At 49.3% G+C, this 23,373-nt stretch overlaps 1 protein-coding gene across 2 annotated transcripts in view; it reads left to right on the top strand.

The window, feature by feature from the left end:
* The first annotated feature begins 1,004 nt into the window (after positions 1 to 1,004).
* Positions 1,005 to 23,373, top strand: part of SLC18A2 (solute carrier family 18 member A2) — a 41,222-nt gene continuing 18,853 nt past the window's right edge. Inside the window, exons 1-10 of one of the 2 annotated variants that reach the window (XM_027529124.1) lie at positions 1,005 to 1,113; positions 1,584 to 1,719; positions 3,302 to 3,653; positions 13,187 to 13,245; positions 13,546 to 13,629; positions 13,923 to 14,015; positions 14,941 to 15,030; positions 15,140 to 15,183; positions 15,253 to 15,313; positions 18,503 to 18,598. In XM_027529124.1, the coding sequence (XP_027384925.1) occupies positions 1,599 to 1,719; positions 3,302 to 3,653; positions 13,187 to 13,245; positions 13,546 to 13,629; positions 13,923 to 14,015; positions 14,941 to 15,030; positions 15,140 to 15,183; positions 15,253 to 15,313; positions 18,503 to 18,598 (1,000 nt within the window). In that variant the 5' untranslated portion in view covers positions 1,005 to 1,113; positions 1,584 to 1,598. The other variant, XM_027529125.1, reaches the window with a different exon arrangement.

Raw genomic sequence — 23,373 nt, 5'->3', positions numbered from 1 at the left:
GCGGCCTGGGGCCCTCATATCCTCACTCTCACTGTGGGGGTGATGCTGAGGGATGTCCCCTTCTCCCCGCCCCCCCGCCCCCGCGTTTCCACATCACCATCTGGAGGGTACCCGAGGACCCAGTGGTCAAAGAGGCCGAGGGGCATTCTGAACCAAGATCTGGAGGCGGGAGAGGGGAGGGGTGCTGGGATACTGGTGGCTTCTCCAGGGAACAGGTCTGTCCGCTGCCGCCCAACCCCAACCGCTGTCCCGGGCACACTCACTGAAGAGGCTTCACGTCCTCAGGAACACGGAGGCTCAACGAGAGCGTTAGCTCCTGAGGCCAGGCAATGGCACCCCACTCCAGTACTCTTGCCTGGAAAATCCCATGGATGGAGGAGCCTGGAAGGCTGCTGTCCATGGGGTCTCTGAGGGTTGGACACGACTGAGCGACTTCACTTTCACGCATTGGAGAAGGAAATGGCAACCCACTCCAGTGTTCTTGCCTGGAGAATCCCATGGATGGAAGAGCCTGGAAGGCTGCTGTCCATGGGGTCGCTGAGGGTTGGACACGACTGAGCGACTTCACTTTCACGCATTGGAGAAGGAAATGGCAACCCACTCTAGTGTTCTTGCCTGGAGAATCCCAGGGACAGGGGAGCCTGGTGGGCTGCCGTCTATGGGGTCGCACAGAGTCGGACACGACTGAAGTGACTCAGCAGCAGCAGAGGCCAGATGACAGCACTAATCCCCGACTCCTCATCCTGGCCCCTCGCCCTGGGGTTCCTGACATCCTCCCTTTAAGACCCATTCGCTTCACCCTGGCCGGTGTCCCCAGGGCTCACGGCGAAGTGCCCGGACAGGGGCGAGGGTCTGCTCTGGACGGGGCGACTCCAGAGTCCGGGCGCAAAGCCGGGTCGGGACGGGGCGGGGACAGGAAAGCTACTGCGCCGGGAGGGCGGAGGCCGGGGCGCCCCAGCCCCCCGCCCCCGCTCCGCGCCGGCCGTGACGTCAGAGCCGGACCCAGTAAACTGAGCGGCGGCGGCCGGGCGCTGGGGTGGAGACTGCGACCGGAGCCGGCCGGCCAGACGGAGCCCACGGCGGCCAGGGCGGGCAGCCGCAGACCACCCCGAGGTAAGGCCGACCCCGCTCCCGGCCCGCGGGGCTCGGCGCTGGGGACTGATCGCCGCCCGGACGCGCGGGCGAGCGGGGCCCGGCCGAGGACAGGGGAAGCCCCCGGAGGAGCCACGCGCGGGGTTCCGAGGGGTCCCGAGAAAGCCGAGGTGCAGGACGCCTGGTGCGCGGGTGGCGCGCAGCCCTTTCCGAGCGCGCGGAGGGTGAAGTGGGCGCGGGCGGCGGAGAGCCGGGCGTGGCGGGAGCTCGCTCCCCGACGGCGCTCGCGGGCGTTATTACCCCCGGAGCGCAGGTGCCGGTGAGAACGCGCTCGCCCCACGTGAGCCGAGGGTGGGACGCCGGGGACCGTCTGGCGCCGCCAGGTGAGCGCCGCTCCCCGAACGCCCCTCCGGCGGGCCGGGCCGGGCGAGCCCTGGGATCGAGGGAGCCCGCGGCCCCGTACGGTTCCTGACCGCGCGCTGCGCCCGCAGCCGAGCCCAGGAGTCATGGCCCTGAGCGAGCTGGCGCTGCTCCGCCGGCTTCAGGAGAGCCGGCACTCGCGGAAGCTCATCCTGTTCATCGTGTTCCTCGCGCTGCTGCTGGACAACATGCTGCTCACGGTTGTGGGTACGTACAGACCCGGCGTCCCAGTCCCCCGGCGCGCCCCGCTTACCCCAGCGCGGTGCGGCCAGGTTGGAGAGAATACGTTTTTCAAAAAGACGTTCCCCGCCCGAGACTGCCTCGCTTAGGCTAGTGGCCGCGTTTGCGGCTTCGTTTTCCTGGAGGTCCGGTCAAAAAACTGTGACATCAGATAAAACCCAGAACTTATGTTTCCTCCTGATAATTTCCTGCTTCCCCTTGTCACTTTCAACACGATAAAAAAATTTTTTTTTTAATATTCTATGAAGGAAGAGCAATTTCCAGGATTCAGAATAATATTATAATAATTATTACGACCCCCGAAAAAGGTGGGTTAATAATGTGGTCTGTCACCTAAAGGAACAGTCAGCATACCTCCCTCCATAGAGGGAAGGGACATTTAAATGTAGCGACTCTGCAGATGACTTGACATGGACACATGTCAGGACTCCAATCAAGAGCAGTTTTAACTGGTGGTTTTCATCTTTTTTTGCTGAAATAGATTTTTGAACAGCTACATAATTGACATCCAGGTCTCTTAATTAGCCCCATGAACAACAGGTTTGGCACGCATATTTTCCTGAAAAATACCCCAATTTTTAATGAATAAAAAATGACTTTTTAAAGGGTCATTTCCCTTGTCTCTGTTTAAGTTTTTCTCTCTGGACAGTTTTCAGAGCACCAGAGAGTCAGGTTTTCACTTCCAGGAATATGGGAGCTTTGGGGCTCATCCCAGTAGAGTAACAAGGGCCTGTGTCCTCCTTTGTCTTGAATCCTCTGTTATACACATGCCCAAAGCTTCGATTACATCAGCTTTCTTTTCCTTTATGAAAGTCTCAGGAAGTCTTGAATTTGCCAAGTTGTATGAAACATTGCTGCTTCCCCCTCAAGTAATAGAAAGATAAAGTGAGTCTAGTGCAGAATTTCCGAATTATTACTTCCTGCCGGTTAATTTTTTTTTTTTTCTCTAAGACACATAATGAAATTTAGGTTTCTGTTTTCCTGATTCATTCACTTAAAGGTCTTTCTAGCCTCTTTCTGAGAAGCCCTGGTTGACCCCAGGTCAGCACGGACTAGATTTCAGATCGCATCTTTCTTTCCTTTCCTAAAATATTCCTATGAAGGAGCCCTGTAAGAAGCACAGGGAGCTCTGGGGCTGGTCAGGTCTGCTGGCCCTGAGAGCTCTCGCAGCCTCTGGGGCTTTGTTCTCAGAGCTTGTTGTTGTTAAGTCGCTCAGTCGTGTCCGACTCTTTGCAGCCCCTTGGACTGCAGCCCACCAGCTTTCCCTGTCCTTCACCATCTCCTGGAATTTGCTAAAACTGAAGTCCACTGAGTCAGTGATACCCTCTAATCATCTCATCCTCTGTCACCCCTTTCTCTTTCTGCCCTCAATCTTTCCCAGAGCTAAACAGCATGAAATTGTTCAGTGTCGGTGCAGAGGTTCCCTTTCCTGAGGCAGACACGCCACTTCTCTGGGTCTCGTTTAGCATTTGACAAGACCACAGTTTTGCTGGCTTTGGTCCCAGGGAAGCTTTCAGTGTAATCACCGTTGTCCTGCTCTCGTCCCCAGTCCCCATCATCCCGAGTTACTTGTACAGCATTGAGCATGAGAAAGATGCTCTAGAAATCCAGACCGCCAAGCCCGGGCTCACAGCCTCCGCCCCCGGGAGCTTCCAGAACATCTTCTCCTATTATGACAACTCCACCATGGTCACCGGGAACAGCACCGACCACCTTCAGGGGGCGCTGGTGCACGAGGCCACCACGCAGCACATGGCCACTAACTCGTCCTCGGCCTCTTCCGACTGTCCCAGTGAAGACAAAGACCTCCTGAATGAGAATGTGCAGGTCGGGCTGCTGTTTGCCTCGAAAGCCACTGTCCAGCTCCTCACCAACCCGTTCATAGGACTGTTGACCAACAGGTAGGTTATATTGTTTCGGTCAAGGAGCTAAATATTCATAATATTGTTCCAGATTATTTTGTTTCTCATTCATTGATCAGAGTCTGGAGATCCAAAGCTGGAGGGGAAATCCAGTCTCCTTCACCTTGTGTTTCCCTCTTGAGTCAGTCGCAATTTCCCATTTGGTGCTCCTTTTCATTGCCACCGTGGCCATCATCGTGGGATTGTATGTGCCACGTGGCTTTCTCTTCTCTTCCACCTCTGGTCATGGACTTCCCAATAGACAGCCAAAGTGGTTTCCTTCAGGGTTGGCTTGGTCAAGGCTCGTGTGGATGGCCAGTTGGGGAACATGGCATGTGATCCATAGTCCTGCTGATAGAGGAAGCAGCTCTCTGACACTGAGGCCCTGGGCAGTGCACCATCCCCTGCCACATACTAAGCTGTGTCCATGTGCACACCAACAAAGAGAATTTTTTTTCCCCAAATAATTCAAGCTGCCCACACAAGCTTTATATTAATCCAGATGTTCTGGAGTCTTTTGAGACCCAGTTTTTCTGAATAATGGTTCACATTTCCATTGTTGGTGGCCATCCAGCTAATATTTGTTTGTCTCCAGCTGAGGTGGTCCAGCTCTGCCCAGGACTTGGGGGCTGCAAGCACAGGACAGGGGGCTTGCAAAAGAGGGGAGGAGGTGTCTGTTGCAAAGAGTGGGAGCTGGTAGAGTGAGCAGTGGTGGTGGGCTCCCATCTAAACAGTGTGACCCCAAAAGCAGAGATGTGAAAAACGGTGGAGAAAAACTCCGGTGCCCAGAGTCCTACCTGTGAAGCAGGCTTAGACGCACAAACAAAGACAAGGACCAGAGGTGGGAAAGAGCAAAAGAGGGGTCCAGAGAACTGAGGAGGGCAGGTCTGGGGGACTGGGCGGGGCTGGGCTATGAGGAGCCCCACGTGCTAGATGACAGAGGAGTAGGCGTTTGTTGCAGGAGCACTTGGGAGCCACTAGAGGTTCCAAAGCTAAGTTGAAGAGTCAGGGAAAGTGAAAAGTGAAAGTGTTAGTCACCCGGTCCTGTCCGACTCTTTGCAACCCCATGGACTGTAGCCCACCAGGCTCCTCTGTCCATGAGATTTCCCAGACAAGAATACTGGAGTGGGTTGCCATTTCCTCCTCCAAGGCCCAGTCTTTTATTAAAATATTGCTAATCGTATCAAGATGGTGACAATAGAGGGGTCCTGTGTGGCTGAGAGTGGGGCCAACTCTGGAGGGTTGGGGGCTCTATGAGGCAACAAGGCCTTGGGTGGCAGCAGGGGCTCAAAGTGGCCACAGCAGGCCTGCCTTCCTCCACACAAGCAGTCCTCTGAAACAACGATTTCTGGTAGGGTACCCATGGTGAGTCGGATGGAAGCAGCTTTTCTACCTCTGCGATGTGATTTTCTGGACTGGGTGGTGCCAGTGAATCCATTTTAACCTTCCCAGGCCACATCCAGCCTGTAGGCTGTGTGGCAGTGTTACCAGGCTGCTGCCTAAAATGCTGAGCAGATGAATGCAGGACGCTGGGCAGACTGGGAGCCCACCAAGAGGCACCATTATTAAGGTGGCGTTCGGCATTTCGTCTATTCTTCCGGAGGAAAACCAGGCAGACCTCTGTGGTTTACAGGGTTTTCTTTCTTTTCTCACACCTAAGAGTGCTCCTTAAAATGCATCTGGTATAATTACAGAAAACAGCTCAGGGTTTTGTATTCTGAGAAAGTAAACAGCTCAAATACTATATGGGAAAATTGAGGACATTATTGTAATAACACCTTGCCAATCACTTGAACATGAATGTCACTAGCTGTACAGCACAATACTTAGAAACTTGGCGGAAATGATGTGAGCGTTCCAATCTTCCAAATGTAAATGGCAAATGAAAAGCTTTAAAAAAAAAATCCCATTTTCGTTTCTAATGCTTTGCTTATGCCAAGGGGCAGGAGCTTGTTTAAAACCAGCGAGACTTTTGCCCTGTTATATACTCCAAATACTTTGACATTGCAGCCACCTCAGCGGTAGAGAATCTGTTTAAAACCAGCGAGACTTTTGCCCTATTATATACTCCAAATACTTTGACATTGCAGCCATTCTCAGCGGTAGAGAATCTGCCTGCAATTCAGGAGCCGCAGGAGACGCAGGTTCGATCCCTGGGTTGGGAAGATCCCCTGGAAGAGGGAGTGGCAACCCACTCCAGTGTTCTTCCCTGGAGAATCCCATGGACAGAGGAACATGGCGGTCTTACAGTCCATGGGGTTGCAAAGAGTTGGATGCGACTTAGCATGCATGCATGCAAGGCTTGTGTTTGGGCCTCCTAAAAAAAATTATCTTCCAAGAGAAAACTAATTTCCTTTAGTAACCTGTGAAATTTAGTCTATTTGTATGGTGGAACTTGTCAAGAACAAAATTTTCCTCCCTAGCTGATTTCTCCCAGCTCTCCAGCAAATTTCAAAATAATCTTCATCTTCTAGCACTGCCTTGTAATGTGGAAATGGAAACAAATTTTAATATCAATGCAGGCAGGCAAAACAATTGAACAAACTCAGTTGTCCCTCCAACATGGTCATGATAAGTAATGTTTTCTAATATTTTCCAAGCCCAGTAGATATGAGTTTGGGGACTTGCAGCATTTCTGGGCACTCTACGGCTCTGCTCAGAGAAGTGATAAATATATTTCTGTTTACCGACTCTTCCCTTGTGAGCCATTGCAAATAGCCTTTTGATGTAATTTGTGCCAATCACATCCGCAATTACCAACGAGATATGTGACTCACATTTTCAGGGTTGTAAAGAACTGAGTTTAAAATAGCATTTTACACTTGGTTAATATGTTTCTGATTAAAGAGTAGTTAACACATGAAGCATCAGATCTTGAGGAGGCTTGAGCAAAAGCTTTTGGGGGTGTCTTAGTATTTTTATAGTAGTGGTCCCCAACCTTTTTGGCACCAGGGACTGGTTTTGTGAAGACAATTTTTCCATGGGTAGGGGGTGGGGGATGCTTTGGCGATGATTCAAAAGCATTACATATATTGTGCACTTTATTTCTGTTATTATTACATCAGCTCCAGCTCAGATCACCAGGCATTAGATCCTGAAGGTTAGGGACCCCTGCTTTATAGCCAAAGGGGTTTGCCACTCACGAGGATAGGATTCCTCAGTGACTCAGTGGAATGAAATTGCAACCACTCCAGTGTTCTTTCCTGCAAAATCCCATGGACAGAGGAGCATGGCTAGCTATAGTCCATGGGGTCAAGAAACAATCAGACACAACTTAGCGACTAAACAACTCAGGAGGAGAAAGCATTTGTCCACACTCTGGCTGATGTCTTCCTGTCTTCTGGTTCTTTCCACCAGCTTACTGTTAACCCAGTTCGTACCTTTAGTTACGGAATATAAATAATATAGGTAAAATCTGCCTTTTTTGCATCTAATTGAGCTCTCCCTGGGTGCCCCAGGATGAATGAGGAAAAGTCCAAACAGTGAGTTGTTGGATGCTATTTTTATTCAGTGGGAGGGAGCTTAGGAAAAATCAGCCTGATCTGAGGGACCTCAATCCTCACCCACCTCCCTGGCCCTAGAAAAATATCTTTTTCCATCCCACGATGCACACTGGCCCAGCCTCCTGGTGTCTCTGCAATGCTTCTGACAGTGGGGAAAAAAGAGACCTCTTGCATCTCCAGAGATATAGTAGGGAGCTTGGAGCCACTCATTTCTTGCTGTAAGCAGCTGCTGCTGCTGCTGCTAAGTCACTTCAGTTGTGTAAAATGAGACACCCAATGTCACACCCATCATAACCCGTTGAACCCCCGCATTACAGTCCAGCACCCCATTGTTTGTGGTCACGATGCTGCCGTGTGAGTGGCTTTTGTGAGTGGGTGACAACAGAAGGCAGCCTCCTGTCTTTTGTTTTAAATATTGGGTAAGATCTCATGTCAAACCATGAAAATAAAATATGACGATTCTTCAGATCAGATCAGATCAGTTCCTCAGTCGTGTCCGACTCTTTGTGACCCCATGAATCACAGCACGCCAGGCCTCCCTGTCCATCATCAACTCCCGGAGTTCACTCAGACTCACGTCCATCAAGTCAGTGATGCCATCCAGCCATCTCATCCTCTGTCATCCCCTCCTCCTCCTGCCCTCAATCCCTCCCAGCATCAGAGTCTTCTCCAATGAGTCAACTCTTTGCATGAGGTGGCCAAAGTACTGGAGTTTCATCTTTAGCATCAGTCCTTCCAAAGAACACCCAGGGCCAGTGGCGATTCTTGGGAGTATTTAAATGCTCACTTTGCTGCTAGATGGTACAAGTAATTTCCGTTTCATTTCTTCTGTAGGTAGCATATTTTCACTGAATAATTTGTGACCAGATAGGGAACAAAGGACATTTTGACTACGGTGAGGGTGGTGATCACAGGCCCAGTAACACACGTTCCAGAGCCTGTGGGTGTGTGTCTTGACTTGATTGCCATCTTTGAGGCTTGTGTGACTTCTTTTCTAATTCCAGTTTAACTCTTCATTTTATGATCGCACTTGTGAGTGAAATGGAGTAGAAGGACTTACACGAGCAACAGCTGTTGTCATCTGGCCCAGTAAGTGGGTTTTAGAGGCACACACACATAAAAAGCATGTTCCAGGGAGGTAAACAATGTGAAAACCACCTTTACATTTCTGTCTTCCGTAAGTCAAGTTAAGAACATGGCACCATGGTCTTCACTTGCTTAACATAATGCTTTCGTAGTAGTTGTATCTTTAGACCCAAGATATTCCAAATGAACCCAATGGCTTGGGAAAGGGTTAACTCCAGGGACGGGGGTGGGGAGAGCTCCCTCCTCAGCTTGTTGCTGTCTCAGTGGTCTGCTTTTTATCAAACCAGCATCAGTGGCTTAATTTATTTCCATAGTTACCTAGTATATTTGAAAGCCAGGTATTCTTCCTCACAAATCTTAGCCCACATCTGAACGACAGGGAGAAAGCTGCAGGGCATGAAATCCCCACCAAATCGACTGTGTGTTTTTGTGGGTTTTTTTTCTCTAGCTTCAGGCAGTTGGTCTGAAGTGGGTTCTATAGCAATAAGCAGTGACCTTTTCAAAAAGCGTCTCCATGGACAGGGAAATCTGCCATTCTGGGAAGGGATCTCCCATCCCAGACGTCTTGAGGATGGAGAGGGTGTGACAGAGTGTTTGCGTTGAAATCAGAACAAGCTGGCCGTGGATTTGGGTCCTTCCCATGGGAGCAGAGCCCTCATGTGATCTGTGCATCAAGGAACACCCGGGAGAGTAAGAAATTCAAGACTCATGTAGCTCACTCCACACACGTTGTAACTGAAAGAGACAGACCCAGGGGCTAAACCTAAGGATTTTCTTTTATTTATGAAATGGTTGACCACAAGCTTCCAAGTCCTGTCGGACTTTTTGTGACCCAGTGGACTGTAGTTGGCCAGGCTCCTCTGTCTGTGGCATTTCCCAGGCAAGAATAGTGGAGTGGGTTGCCATTCCCTTCTCCAGGGGATCTCCCCGCTCCAGGGATGGACCCTGTGTCTCCTGCACACCACTGAGCCACTAGGAAATGTAAAATACCTCTCTGTTTACTGCTGTTCACCATTTAGGAGTGTGTTGAGATAATTGCAAAGGGAGATGTCACCTCTTGTCTCCTCTGGGGCAGTTTGTTCCCTTCTCTGTCCCCTATTCTGCGTCCTTGCTTTGGTTATTTACCCAGAAGAGGGAACCGAGGCAGATCTTAGCAAGCCTGGCACAAGAGCTTACATTAATCTCTGTGGTAGAGATAAACTAGTCCGTAGCATAGAGAACAAGTATTGATTGCCAGTGATAATTTAGGAACATAATAGGGTTTCTCCACTGACTGTGTATGGATACATAATACATGTAACTTTTATTGCTTTGCACTCTCTTCTAGGATTCAAATATACAATTTTTACTCTTATTCCAATTGGATTAACTGTTCCCTGATGCCCTGTGGAGATGACTGTGGGCCAGGATGACTCACGAAGGGGTGATAATGGGATGCTTAGGTAAAGGTTTGCCGCATCAGACATGGCTCGGCTCAGTATCACTTTAATTGAGATGGCATTGAATTGCGGCAGGAGGCCAAATCAGACATTTATGACTAATGTCAGTTGAGGTTCTGACCATTTAGGAGACATTGTAGGGAGGGAGAAAGGACAGTGGCCATCTGCCCACCACTCAGTGACCCTGGGGCCTTGAGCAGCTGTTGTGAGGCAGGTGTTCAGGGGGACAGGGCATTCTGAGGGTGGAGAGACAGGAGCTGCCCATTGGGCTGCATTTGCCTTGGGGCTGAGCTCCAGAGAAGGACGCTGCCCAGCATTTGCCACTGGGCAACCCTGCCAGTGGCTTGGCCAGTGTTGAAAGCGTAGGGCACACGAGTCTTGTAGTGAGAAGGAAGCAGCAGGATCCCAGTGATCCCCAAAGTGTCTGGTTTGCTCTGCAGTTGTGGCTGAGTCACAGGCTCCACCTTTGAACCTTGACTTTCTCATCCGAGATGGGGGTTTGGACTGGCCAGCCTTTGAGTTTCCTTCTAGCTTTGCCATTTGGTTTTCCAGTCATGCTTTATTAAAATCCCAAAGCAACTGAGAAACACAACAGTAGCTGCTGCATTTTTAGAGAAAAACACAACACCTGGTCTTGGTTTAAAAGAATCATCCGTAAGTGCACAGCCCTGTGGGTACCCAGCCACCTGGTATTAACAGGTACTGTGGACACACGTCCCATGCACCCTGTGTGAACCTCTGCTCCTGCGACTGGTGTCCCCACCAAAGTGTATACTAGTAGGACCCGGCCTCATCGACACTCTAGATTATGCCCTCTGCCCTGACTTTGGGGCAAGTTACTTAAATCTCTTGAGCCTCCATGTGGCCATCTGAAAATAGGATTGGAGCCAGCTACCACATGGAATTGTAACAGTCACAGGTGACTGCACGCTTATTGTCTCCAGGAGTGCTGGAGCCTCCTGCTAAGAAGGCGCTCACACCAGCTGTGTCCTGCCAGGTGACCTTGGTCAGTGGCCGGGCTGTCAACTGGATGTAATATTACTGGTATTCCAATAGCTTTGGCTTAAGTCAGTGGTTTTCCAAGCTGGATGTTCAAAGGGATAAGAAGCCTCTGTTCATTCCAGGGCAGCTGTGTGTTCGTTCTTCCCCCAGACATGCAACATGTTCAGTTGCTCAGTCGTGTCTGACTCTTTGCGACCCCATGGACTGCAAGCACCAGGCTTCCCTGTCCTCCACCAGCTCCTGGAGTTTGCTCAGACTCATGTCCATTGAGTCGGTGATGCCATCCAACCATCTCATCCTCTGTTGTCCCCTTCTCCTCCCGCCCTCAGTTTTCCCCAGCATCAGGGTCTTTTCCAGTGAGTCAGCTTTTTGCAGCAGGTGGCCAAAGTATTGGAGCTTCACCTTCCAATGAATATTCATGGTTGATTTCCTTTAGGATTGACTGGCTTGATCTCTTTGCAGTCCAGGAGACTCTCAAAAGTCTTCTTCAGCACCACAGTTCAAAAGCATCAATTCTTTGGCGCTCAGCCTTCTTTATGGACATGCAATAGGTGCTGAGAAAATAAACTGCCTGTGACTTCTCTCTGAGCCTCCTGGAAGTTTCCTTCGTCAGTTTCCATTAGTGCCGTGTTGGATCTGGTGTTGTGAGCAGGTTTCTTTTGCCTGCAGAAGTAAGCACAGAGCAGTCGGTTCGGGGCTGGTGTAGACGAGCAGCTGTCATTTGATGGCATCTGAACTGCAGTTCAGCACCTCGGTATCTTTCCTAGTTCACCAGATTGGCTTCAAAGCCTGTTTTGTGAGTTACAAGCTCACTTCAGGTCACAGCAGAGGAGTCTTTGCATCGGTTTGTGGGGTGGTGATTGCCTGAGAATGCGATGATTTTATGATGCTGTTTCCTGGATGCACATGAAGCAGTTAAAAAATTATGTAAGTGGGACCAGAACTTTTAGAAGGTTCTGTTCAAAACCATATATGCCTTTTGGCTACCTGGGGAGGTTAGTAAAGTAAGTCTGCAAGGAGAAAGACTGGATGGAATGGCCCTGAGTGGAATTAGCCCTAGGACATCAGACAAGTCAGTTTTTCATACCTCATCTGTAACATGTGGAAGTGGTCCATCTGCTCTTGTCACATCAGGGAGCTCATGGGTGGAAGTGCTTGGAGAATGGAGTGTACCCTTAGGTGAAGGTATTGTTATGATTTTTCATTCCAGCCTTGAGTAGAAGAGCCCTCCCAGGCTGTGTGACTGGTACTCAGGGCTCCTTGTTCCTCGTTGGGTTTCTCTCCAGGGTCTTGAATGTCTGGGGCTGGAGGAAGATGAGGCCTGGAGATGCTCAGGGCTATTCTGGGCTGTGACACAGATCTCGAGGGCTGTAGCTCAGCCAGTCCCGGCCCCTGCTTTTTTGTGATTTGTTCCTGGCAGAAAGGAGGCCAGGGGGCAGGAAGCTGCTTTACTTTCATGTGCCATCTATATGACAGGGACAACCTGCTTGCTTAATCTGCAGAAACAGGTAGGGAAAACAGGAAGAGAATGAGGGATGAAGCAAAATTTCTGAAGCACTTGTCATGTTCCGGGTGCCCCGGTAGCAGCTTAATAGCCATGTCTCATATCATACCCAATCCACCACCCAGGTGGTACCAGTGGTAAAGAACCCACCCGCCAGTGCAGGAGACATAAGAAATGTGGATTCACTCCCTGGGTCAGGAAGATCCCCTAGAGAAGGGCATGGCAACCCACTCCAGTATTCTTGCCTGGAGAATCCCATGGACAGAGGAGCCTGGCAGGCTACAGTCCATGGGGTTGTAAAGAGTTGGACATGACTCTTAGCATTCCACCTCTGGGAAGTGGGTGGTGGTCTCTCTTTGAGCCTTGGGGGAGATCTACTTGAGTTAAATGGCAAGGCCAGGTGTCCAGCCAAGGGTGTGATACCCAGACGTTGAGGTCTCCCCATTTCTTCTGTCTGCCTGGTGGCGGAGCCCTGTGCTCTGTGGTCTTATGGAGCAATTAGGATGTTGAAATTTTTGCACAGAAAACAAGGCCTGTATTAGGGTCAAGGTGAAGATAGATTTGGAAATGTCCTCGTTTCCTGATGCCTCTTAGATGTACTGCAGTTGTGTCTGCTGCCCATGGAATCTCTTGATGACCTTTTACTAGAATCATTTGATTGCAGCTGTCCCTCTGGGGAAGCTTCAGCCAAGACTCTAATTAAAGAAAGTTTTACAAAATGCTGGAAACAGGGGCTATGTATTTGAATGTGTTCTGGGTTACTTGCCAAGATTTTATTAACATTTATGCCAGAGAAATTTCCCCTCAGAGTGGCAGTCCCTAAATGTATTCACGTTCTAAGACAGTCAAACACCAAAAGGTCACGGAGGAAGCACCAACTATATGAATTTTTAGAAAAGTTGACCAGACGCTTATCCACCAGATCCCAAAGACTAATAGGAGAAACTCAATAGAAATACGGAGCAGTCACTAGGTTCTCTCTGTGGTTCTGTTTTGCAGAATTGGCTACCCAATTCCCATGTTTACGGGATTCTGCATCATGTTTATCTCAACAGTTAGTAAGTGTCTGACATTTGCCTTCTGAGTTTGGGTCACTGGGTGGGCTCTGACCACCACCAGCTGGGAATTGAGAACACAGCTGGGATGGGAGTGGGGGTAGGTATGTTGGCAACAACTGCAGAAAGGAGTGAGGGTCTTCAGGGTGGGTGAGGTCTTCAGGGAGCCAAAACATGATGTGATTAATCCAGAAGTACCCTCATCAAGTTAAGGGAGGCCTTTAGAAAGGTCCTGTTTGAGCAGATTCGGTCACCGTGCCAGCCGGGTCTATACTGACCGTGGCCTGGCCACTCTCTCCGCAGTGTTCGCCTTCTCCCGCAGCTACGCCTTCCTGCTGATCGCCAGGTCCCTGCAGGGCATCGGTTCCTCCTGCTCATCTGTAGCTGGTAGGTGTGGAACCGACTAAGTCTGTGCCCCGGGGGCTTTGGTCTGTGGGAGGACCACGGGCACCGCCTTGGCTGGCGACCCTTTACGGAATGAGCTGGAATAATTCAGGCAATCAAGGTATCGGTGGTGGTGGTGGGTGATGGGTTTTTGGATGTTGCTTGACCTTATGTTTTGTTGGTCTGGCAGGTGTGGGAAGACCACCGTCTGGGCTGGGGGTGGGCAGGGGTGCGAGTCCTGAAGATAATTCTGTTGCTTCCGGAGCTTGGCTGTCACCGTTTCTTTCCCTGATTAGGCATGGGCATGCTGGCCAGCGTGTACACAGATGACGAGGAGAGGGGCAACGCCATGGGGATCGCCCTGGGAGGCCTGGCCATGGGGGTCCTAGGTGGGTGAGGGCCGCCGTAGAGGGACCGGTCTGTCCTGTGTGGGACACTGAGCCCCTTTTCACTCTACTGTCCTCTGTCTCCTTCCTCCTTTCATGGAGACTTTGAAAAATGGGACATGTCCTGACCTGGGTGGTCCTGGGCTCCCCAGTCCTCTCTTCCCAATCCAGATGAAAACGAGTCTTGAACAGGATGCTCTGCCAAGGTCCCTGCCCTAGAACATTCTCTGAGTTTCCATCCCGCCCGAGGACCTCCCCACTTTCTGAGCCTGCCTCCCCCACTTGCTCTGGCTGAGCTCCCAGACCAGGAACAGGCACCTTCCCTGACAGATCCAGGTCGTCTGCCTTCTCTGTACATTCCTGACCTTCGTCTGGGGGCCCACAGTCCCTCCCTGTCTGCTGCTTCATAAGGACCCTGCAGTCCTCCCTGGCCTGTTTTCCTATGCATGTCTGTGCCTGGGCCTTACTTCTCTCTGACCTTTACTTGTGGGGTTTCCCTCCTAGGCTCTTGCCCATGTCTCAGGTGTAAAACCACTTAGAGGAGTTGCCAGGGTGGTTTAACACTCCTGAACAGAATATAGGGTGGTCCTTTCACATACTGTCTGGAACCAAGTAGAGGGGCTTCCCAGGTGATGCTCGTGGTAAGGAATCTGCCTGCCAGTGCAGGAGACGCAGGAGAGGAGGGTTTGCTCTCAGGGTCAGGAAGATCCCCTGGAGTAGGAAATGGCAACCCATTTCAGCATTCTTGCCTGGGGAATCCCATGGATAGAGGAGCCTGGTGGGCTACAGTCCATGGGGTCACAAAGAGTCAGACACAACTGAGCAACTGAGCACGCATCACGAGAGGAGCACGAAGAAGATGGTTCTAGTCGAGGGGGTGGTCGGCAGTCCTGGGCCCGGTACCAGCCCCGCTCTGTCTTCCTCGCAGTGGGCCCCCCCTTTGGGAGTGTGCTGTACGAGTTTGTGGGGAAGACAGCTCCGTTCCTGGTCTTGGCTGCCCTGGTGCTCTTGGATGGAGGTGAGTGAGTGTGTCCTCTGGGACCCCTGGCCGTGACCTCGGGGCCCTGGGGCTCAGCATCCTTGTGGGCAGGCGCTCGGGGCCTCACCTCTCCTTTTTCCTCCCGTAGCCATTCAGCTCTTTGTGCTCCAGCCGTCCCGGGTACAGCCAGAGGTGAGCAGCGGGGCCAGGTGGGCACTGTGGTGGCCGCATGGCCTCTTCTAACTCCTGTTTTCCCAACAGAGCCAGAAGGGGACGCCGCTCACCACCCTGCTGAGGGACCCATACATCCTCATCGCTGCAGGTGGGGCTCCCCCAGCACCCCGGCACTTCCCCATCAAGCGGGTGGGGGTGGGTGGTGAGGACCAGTGTTGGTTTTGCTGCTGGAAACATTGCTGCTGCTGCTAAGTCACTTCAGTTGTGTCCGACTCTGTGCGACCCCATAGACGGCAGCCCACCAGGCTCCTCTGTCCATGGGATTCTCCAGGCAAGAACACTGGAGTGGGTTGCCATTTCCTTCTCCAATGCATGAAAGTGAAAAGTGAAAGTAAAGTTGCTCAGTCATATCGGACTCTTCGCGACCCCATGGACTGCAGCCCACCAGGCTCCTCCATCCATGGGAGTTTCCAGGCAAGAATATTAGAGTGGGGTGCCATTGCCTTCTCCGTGCTGGAAACGTTGGGCTGTAGAAAAACATAAAAGGCACAAAGAGGTCACATATCAGAAGAAATGTTTTTCTTCCGTCGTTGATTTCTGACACAGCCAAGCTGCTTTGTTGTTTTGCATTTGGGGCAAAGATGTCTGAGTCACAGAGATGCCCTCCATGGAGGATTGTTTGGGGTCAAGCTTGTTCGCTGTGTTTGTGTCAGCGGGCATCACTGTTTGGCCTTGGGCTTCCGGAATGGGTCCGTGGGCTCCCTGCAGGCATCTTAGGTGGGTGGTCTGATTTCACCTTGGCATCTGGGAATGGAGACCGACAGCAGGGCACTGGAGGGTGAAGGGGCGCCCCCTTTCCGCAGAGGGAATCCTGTGCAGCAACCAGAAGACATCCTTTGTGTTCTTAGCAGAGAAAGGGTCAAAGGAAGCCGTGGGGTGCTGTGGCTCTTGTGGGGGATAATGGGCTGTATCCATCCAAGTGACCATCCTCCCAGGACCATCCCTGTGACCTGGGCCTGAAACTGCCTCGTGAGAAACTAGTCTTAGGTGACCTGGGCCTGGACACAGTGGTCAGCAGCAGCCCTTGAGGTCAGGGGAGCCGTGCAGTGTGGGTTCCCTCCTGTTAGGCTTAGGTGTGTCTAAGCAGGGGTCACAGACATGAAGGCTGATTTTTTTATTAATATTTAAAAATTTTTATTGGAGTATAGTTGCTTTATAGTTTTGTATTAGTTTTTGCTGTGTAACAAAGCAAATCAGCTATATATATGTATGTATATACATATATGTATCCCTCCTTTTTTGAAGCAGGCTTGGCAACCCACTCCAGTATTCTTGCCTGGAGAATCCCCATGGACAGAGGAGCCTGGCAGGCTACAGTCCATGGGGTCACAAAAATTCAAACATGACTGGGAGACTAAGCACATCCCTCCCTTTTTGGATTTTTCTTGCCATTTATGTCATCACAGAGCATTGAGTAGAGTTCCCTGTGGTATACAGTAGGTTCTCCTTAGTTATCTATTTTATATATGCATCAATAGTGTGTATACGTCTGTGTGAAATCAGGAAAAGTTGGTACAGAGGATCTTATTTACAAAGCAGAAATAGAGACACAGATGTAGAGAATGAACATTTTGTTACCAAGGAGGGGAGGAGCAGGTGGGATGAATTATGAGACTGGGTTGACCTATATACCCAGGCAGACTTGGTTAAGCCGTCTGCCGCTGGGTTTGGTTCAAGGGGCATGCATGTGGCCCTGGTCTAGACCTTGTCTGTCAGAACCGTTGACCAAAGGGTAGTAAGCCTACCGTGGTGACCGCCTCCTGGAGGGGGCCTTCTGTGTGCCCCCTGTAAGACACAGAAGACATTCTAGAGCTGGGATTCCCCTGGAGCCCTGGCTGTCTGAGCTGGGGGTGAGGACATGTGTGGTAAGAGGTGAAGGCCCAGAGATGCCACCCTGCACCTTGGGGCAGACGTGTGGGCAGGTGTTGCTGCCTGTGACCTTCCTGCCCCTGCCTCTATCTGACCTTCTCTGACCTGTCTTGTTCCTACGTGTCCCCCAACCCGCCATGGAGGAAGTACAGAGACCCAGCCAGCACTCAGTGTCAGGCCATCACAGGTCTGGGCAGCCTGGCCAGGGGGAGGGGTTAGTTGGGCGCCTGGTGTGTCTCCTTTGTCAGTTTATGGAGATGACTGAGTGACGGATGACACAGAGAGGTCAATACCACTGAAGGAAGATTTTGTTAGTTGCGTTTCCCAAGAAAAGGGAGCGTGCCACACTGCTCAGGGCCACATGGGGAACTGGTTTGGTCAGGAGGCAGAAAGGGGCTGGGGAAAGCCCAGGCCAGATCCTGGGGGCTTCTATGTGAATATCAGGGCAGGGTAAGCAGCTTAGGGTTGGCTAATTTCAATAATCCCAGTCTGGGTGCTCTCCCCAGTTCCCTGGGTGAATTTAGGGTGGGGAGGGGGTACTGGTGTCGTGGGTCAGAGTTGCTAAAGAGGGAGCTCAGAAGATGGGCTCTGGTTCACAGGGGAGACAGAGCTTGGCCCTACAGTTAATGTCAAATAGACAAATACAGAATCTAAGGAAACACAAAATAGGTGAGTGAAGGTAGTCCAGCCATTTCAAAATCATTTTTATGTTCTGTCTTTAAATTTACAAAGAATGAAAAAAAATTTTTTTTCATCTGTAAGCACCTTAATTATGGTTGCACGATGTTCTTTGAATCAGAAGTCTAGAAAATTAGAGGATTCACAGTGCACAGCAGAGGAAGCTTTCAGAATAATGGGGACAGCGGTGTGTGTGTGTGTGTGTGTTTCCCAAAGGTTCTGCATTTACAAAGGGTTCTGGTTAACACAGTGATGATGGATATTTACCCTATAGGTATAGTTGTTTAAAAAGAAAAATTCCTCACCAGCATATTTGCACCGAGTGCACTGGAATTTCAAGCAACCAGGGGCATCATTAGAAATATCTGTGTGATTGCACAAAGTGTAGGAGCCTCAGGTTGCCTGAGTCTGTGTGTGATCAGTCTGAGCTGCTGAGTGGCCTCAAGCACATTACTTCCCTAATAAATTGGGAAAGTTTAAACCTAGTGATCTCTAAGCCTTTCTCCAGTTCCAAACTTTATGACTCTGAGATGCTAGTTGTCTCAAGTACTTAAAAGAAACAACCCTCCCCACTATCCCCTTGATCTGTTATTCTTACAAAAGTAGATGTTCTGGGTATCTGAGCTGATTGTTCTGGCTGTGGGCACATGGGATTTAGCTGTGTTTGGGAATGGTAGGGGACACTGGAGACCCCAAACAGAAGGACACTAACCCTCTTCCTCCCTTAAAGGGTCCATCTGCTTCGCAAACATGGGGATTGCCATGCTGGAGCCAGCCCTGCCCATCTGGATGATGGAGACCATGTGTTCCCACAAGTGGCAGCTGGGTAAGACTGGGCTGGGCACTTCTGATTCTAGAACTGTTGTCCCCAGGGTAGGTCTCATTATTGTAGCCCTGCGGAGCTGCTGGTGGCAGGATGCTAAAGCGCTTCTTTCTGTTTGACACTTAAGGGGATCAGTGCTTAGGTTAGCAGTGAGCTTTGGGGTTTCTTTCAACTCCAGTTTTTGCATCATGCCTGATAGAGGTGCAGTTAATACAAAGAGCAGAAATGAGAGAGGAAAAAATGCATTCAGTATTTCCTCATGTTTCTGAAGCTGAACTATTGTATTAAATGTATGGGGACAGCAATCAAATTTATGGAAAAGATAATAACAAGAAACTTAGTTTTATTTTTCAAGGGGGCTTCCCTAGTGGCTCAGTGGTAAAGAATCCACTGGCAATGCAGGAGATGCGAGTTGGTCCCTGGGTCAGGAAGATTCTCTGGAGAAGGAAATGGCAACCCATTCTTGTATTCTTGCCTGGGAAATCCCATGGACAGAGGAGCGTGGCGGGCTACAGTCCATGGGGCTGCTAAAGAGTCAGACCGGACTTAGCAACTAAACAATTTTTTAAAAAATTGAAGTATAGTGGATTTACACTTTTTTGTTAGTTTCTGATGTACAGCAAAGTGATCTAGTTATGCATGCATGCGTGCTCCGTCACTCAGTCATGTTTGACTCTTCGAGACTCTGCAAAGTGTAGCCCACCAGGCTCCTCTGTCCTTAGAGTTTTCCAGGAAAATTTCGTCCTCCAGATCTTTCCGACCCAGGGATCAAACCTGAGTCTCTTGTGTTTCCTGTATTGGCAGACAGATTCTTTACCACTGTGCCTCCTAGGAAGGCCCAAGCATATATATACATATTCTTTTACACTATGGTTTATTACAGGATATTGAGTATAGTTCTCTGTGCTGTAGAGTAGGCCCTTGTTGTTTATTTTATATGTAGGAATTTGTATCTGCTAAGACCAAACTCCTAATTTATCCCTCCCCCGCCTTCCCTATTCAGCAACTATGTATTTAGTCTTCCATGTCTGTTTCTGTTCCGTAAATGAGTTCATCGGTGTCAAATTTTAGATTCTGCAAATAAGTGGTATCATTTGCTATTTGTCTTTCTCTGAGTTACTCCCTTAGTGTGATCATCTCTAGGTCCATGCATGTTGCTGGAATGGCATTATTTCATTCTTTTTATGGCTGAGTACTATTCCATTTTATATATATACCACATCATCTTTATCTGTTACAAACTTAGTTTTTAAGAGGATGCATTTTTTAGAGTATTTTTTATTTATACAGTAATTCATGCTTATTGGTGGCTCCCTTGGTAAGTCAGCTGGTAAAGAATCCGCCTGCAATGTAGGAATCCTGGGTTTGATCCCTGGATTGGGAAGATCCCCTGGAGAAGGGAACGGCTATCCAGTCCAGTATTGTGGTCTGGAGAATTCCATGGACTGTATAGTCCATGGGCTCGCAAAGAGTCAGATATGACTAAGAGACTTTCACTTTTGCTTTCATGCTTATTGTTCAAAACCAAAGTACAGGGAATGAGGAAGTAAAATTTTTTTAAAAATCTCATGCATCTTTCCCCTTCTCCCAGCCCAGTCCTCTGTGACATAACAATTTTGTGTCTTTTCTGCTTCTGTGCCATCTGTATGAAATGTTTGCAAACCCAGCCCGTGTGAAATCTTGTCATTTACATCAACATGTGACCTCTTGTGTTTTCATGCTTCTGTGTCAGAATGGGTAGATTTACCTTTCACAGTTAAATTTTAATTTTTATCAAAATTGCACATGTACATAATTTTTAAGTAAAATATCACACAAGTCGTAGTGAAAAGACAGCAGTCTTTTCTCCGTGCCTTCTCATCTCCGATCCCTTCCTCAAATTTTGTTCGCCCTCAACTCTTTTAGTTGTTTCCTCTGCTAATTCCTTTATGTCTCTCAATAACCTGTGCACCCTTATTTTTTGATTTTCCAATTTCTGACTTGTCCACCAGCTTCCTAATATAATAGATGAAGCTTTAATGGCATTGTTGCTCTACCTGAGAATATCAAACAAACAACTCACATGTTTTCTCATCCTCTGTTCTCTTAAAACAGTTCTCTAACAGGCTTTGTTTACATTGGCTTTCAGTGTTGACATTGCTGTGACTGTGTAAATATTGTTCAAAGATGAGCCGTATAGGGTTCTGTGATTATTTCCTTTTAGTGTGTGTGTGGAATCTCGTTCCCCAACCAGGGATTGAACCCAGGGCCCCTGCAGCGGAAGCGTGGAGTCTTAACTACTGGAGTGCTGATAGTTTCTTTCTCTTTTACAAGCTGCCTGTTTTTCCTGTAGGTAGTAATTGCTGTCTTTCCATTTCCTTAGACTCCTGTGTAGCATTTGTGAATATATCCCTCAAACTCTCCTGCAGAGATGAGAGACCCTCTAAATACAGCCAAGTGCATCCACAGACCTATCCTTTCCGTGTTTTTGCTTGTTTGTGGACATCTGTTCCATGTCATTCTGTTTTCCTGCTCCAGTCTAGACTTGTGCTCTAGGCCATCCTGAGACTTTTCTCTTCTAATATCTGGGCATCTTCTTTGCCTCTTCTGTTTCCTGTACCCTCCTCTCCTGCATTCGTCTCTTTGGTTTACATTCTCGTTATGCTGGAACACATTGTCCAGCAGCTTCCTGAGGTAAAAGTTCTCTGGGATCCTGCATATCTGGAAGTGTCTTTACAGAGGAGGGCATGGCACCCCACTCCAGTGTTCTTGCCTAGAGAATCCCATGGACAGAGGAGCCTGCTGGGCTACAGTCCATAGGGTTGCAAAGAGTCGGTCATGACTGAAGCAACTTAGCACACATACATGCATCCTTACCTCAATTTTATCCTGAGTTTGATTGACCTAGTCTGTTTGGGTATATTATTCTTGGCTGGAAATGCTTTTCCTTCAGAATCTTATAAAAAAAAATTTTTTTTTGACCACACTGTGTGGCATGTGGGATCTTAGTTCCCCAACCAGGGATCAAACCCACGCTCCCTGCCTTGGAAGCATGGAGCCCTAACCACTTGACCACCAGGGAAGTCCTCCTTCAGAGTTTTGAGGCCACGGCCCTGTTCTTCTGGCAGCCAGGGTCGCTGCTGAGGAGGCCAGTGTCCTCATTCCCCATCTTCTGCAGGAGCTTGAAGGGTCTTCTGTTTGTCTCTAGGTTTTGAGCACCCACGATGGTGATTGACAGGAGTCTTGTTTTCCTCTGCTCTGCTGGGCGTAGCATGGGCAGCCTCCTCACTTGGGAAACCCCTTCTTTCAGTTCTGGGAAACCTTTTTATATTATTTCTTTAATACTACCCCCTTCCATTTTCTCTCTGTTCTTTTCTGGTGCTCTGGTTGGTCGGATGTTGGACCCTACATTTTACGCTTTAATTTCTTATCTCGCCTTTCCTGTTTCCACTAATTTCTTCATCTTCATCCTCTGAACTCTACTGAGCTTTTATAATTGGTGTCATCACGTCATACATTTGAAGAGTCTTTTCATATTTTCTCTGAGTGGTTTTGTGTGTGTGCTAGGGAGTGGTGATGGGGTTGTTGAAAGAATATCCTCTTACTATTTGGTAGGAAGACTCTCTTCACCTCCTGTTTCAGCCTCCCGTGTCATTATCTGGGGTCTTTGAGCCTCTTCAGTTCAGTTTCTCTCAAGAAACTGTCTCCCGCCAGGTGAACCACTGAGGACGGGGCGGGTGAGGGGGTGGTTCACCCTCTTTGTGGTGGACAGCCTCCACTCTCAGCCTTTCGTTCACAGCACCCGCAGCCTACAGCTCCTGAGTGTCCTGGGCTCTGAGGCACGAAGGTCTCACTGCTTCTGCCCACTCTGTGTGCGGGTGGAAGGTTCCGGAGCTCTCTGCCATGTCCCTCGCTTCTCTCCCTCTGTTTGATCTCCCTCTCACTGCATTTTGCTTTTTCATTTTGTTTCTCCTTGAGCAGACAGGGGAGGGTGTATAGTTTTCTCTTATTCCTTTACTAAAATTTAAGTGGAATTTAGAAAACCCTGTAGATTCAGTCTGCTCTGTTTAACTGGATCTGGCTTCCCAGATGGCTCAGTGGTAAAGAATCTGCCTCTAATGCAGGAGATGCAGGTTCAATCCTTGGGTCAGGACGATCTCCTGGAGAAGGAAATGGCAACCCACTCCAGTGTTCTTGCCAAGAGAATTCTATGGACAGAGAAGCCTTCTGGGCTGCTGTCCAGGGGTGTCGCAAAAGAGTCAGAAATGACTTGGCAACTAAATAACATCATTCCTTTTTTAAATTTAAATACTTATTTATTTATTTGGCTGAGCAGGATCTTCAGCTGTGGCGTGCGAACACTTAGTTGCTACATGTGGAATCTGGATCCCTGACCAGGGGTGGAACCTGGGCCCCCTGCATTGGGAGTGTGGCAGCTTGGCCACTGGACCACTAGGGACGTCCCCATCATTCCTACTAGTGATTTCTTTCTGTTCTGTGTTATGATTAGACCATACATTTCCCACCTGTCCCTAGCTGGACATTTGGTTTCATTCCAGTTTTTGCCATTAGGAACCACACTGCAGTGAAATATCCTTTCCATGTATTCCTACTCAAGTTTGAAAGTACCTATGTCTATAGGGCAAATTCCTAAACTTATTATGTTTTGATATTTGGTGGCCTTGCACTAAAACAGGTGTTTTCAGCCTTTCCCCATTGAGTGTATGTGAGAAAGGGGGGGTCTCATATTGATTTATTTCTGCTTTATGAGTGAAATTGAGCACCTTTTCATATGTTTA

Source organism: Bos indicus x Bos taurus, chromosome 26 (assembly GCF_003369695.1).
Source record: "Bos indicus x Bos taurus breed Angus x Brahman F1 hybrid chromosome 26, Bos_hybrid_MaternalHap_v2.0, whole genome shotgun sequence".
Classification (NCBI taxonomy): domain Eukaryota; kingdom Metazoa; phylum Chordata; class Mammalia; order Artiodactyla; family Bovidae; genus Bos; species Bos indicus x Bos taurus.
This window is presented reverse-complemented; position numbering and strand designations above follow the sequence as displayed.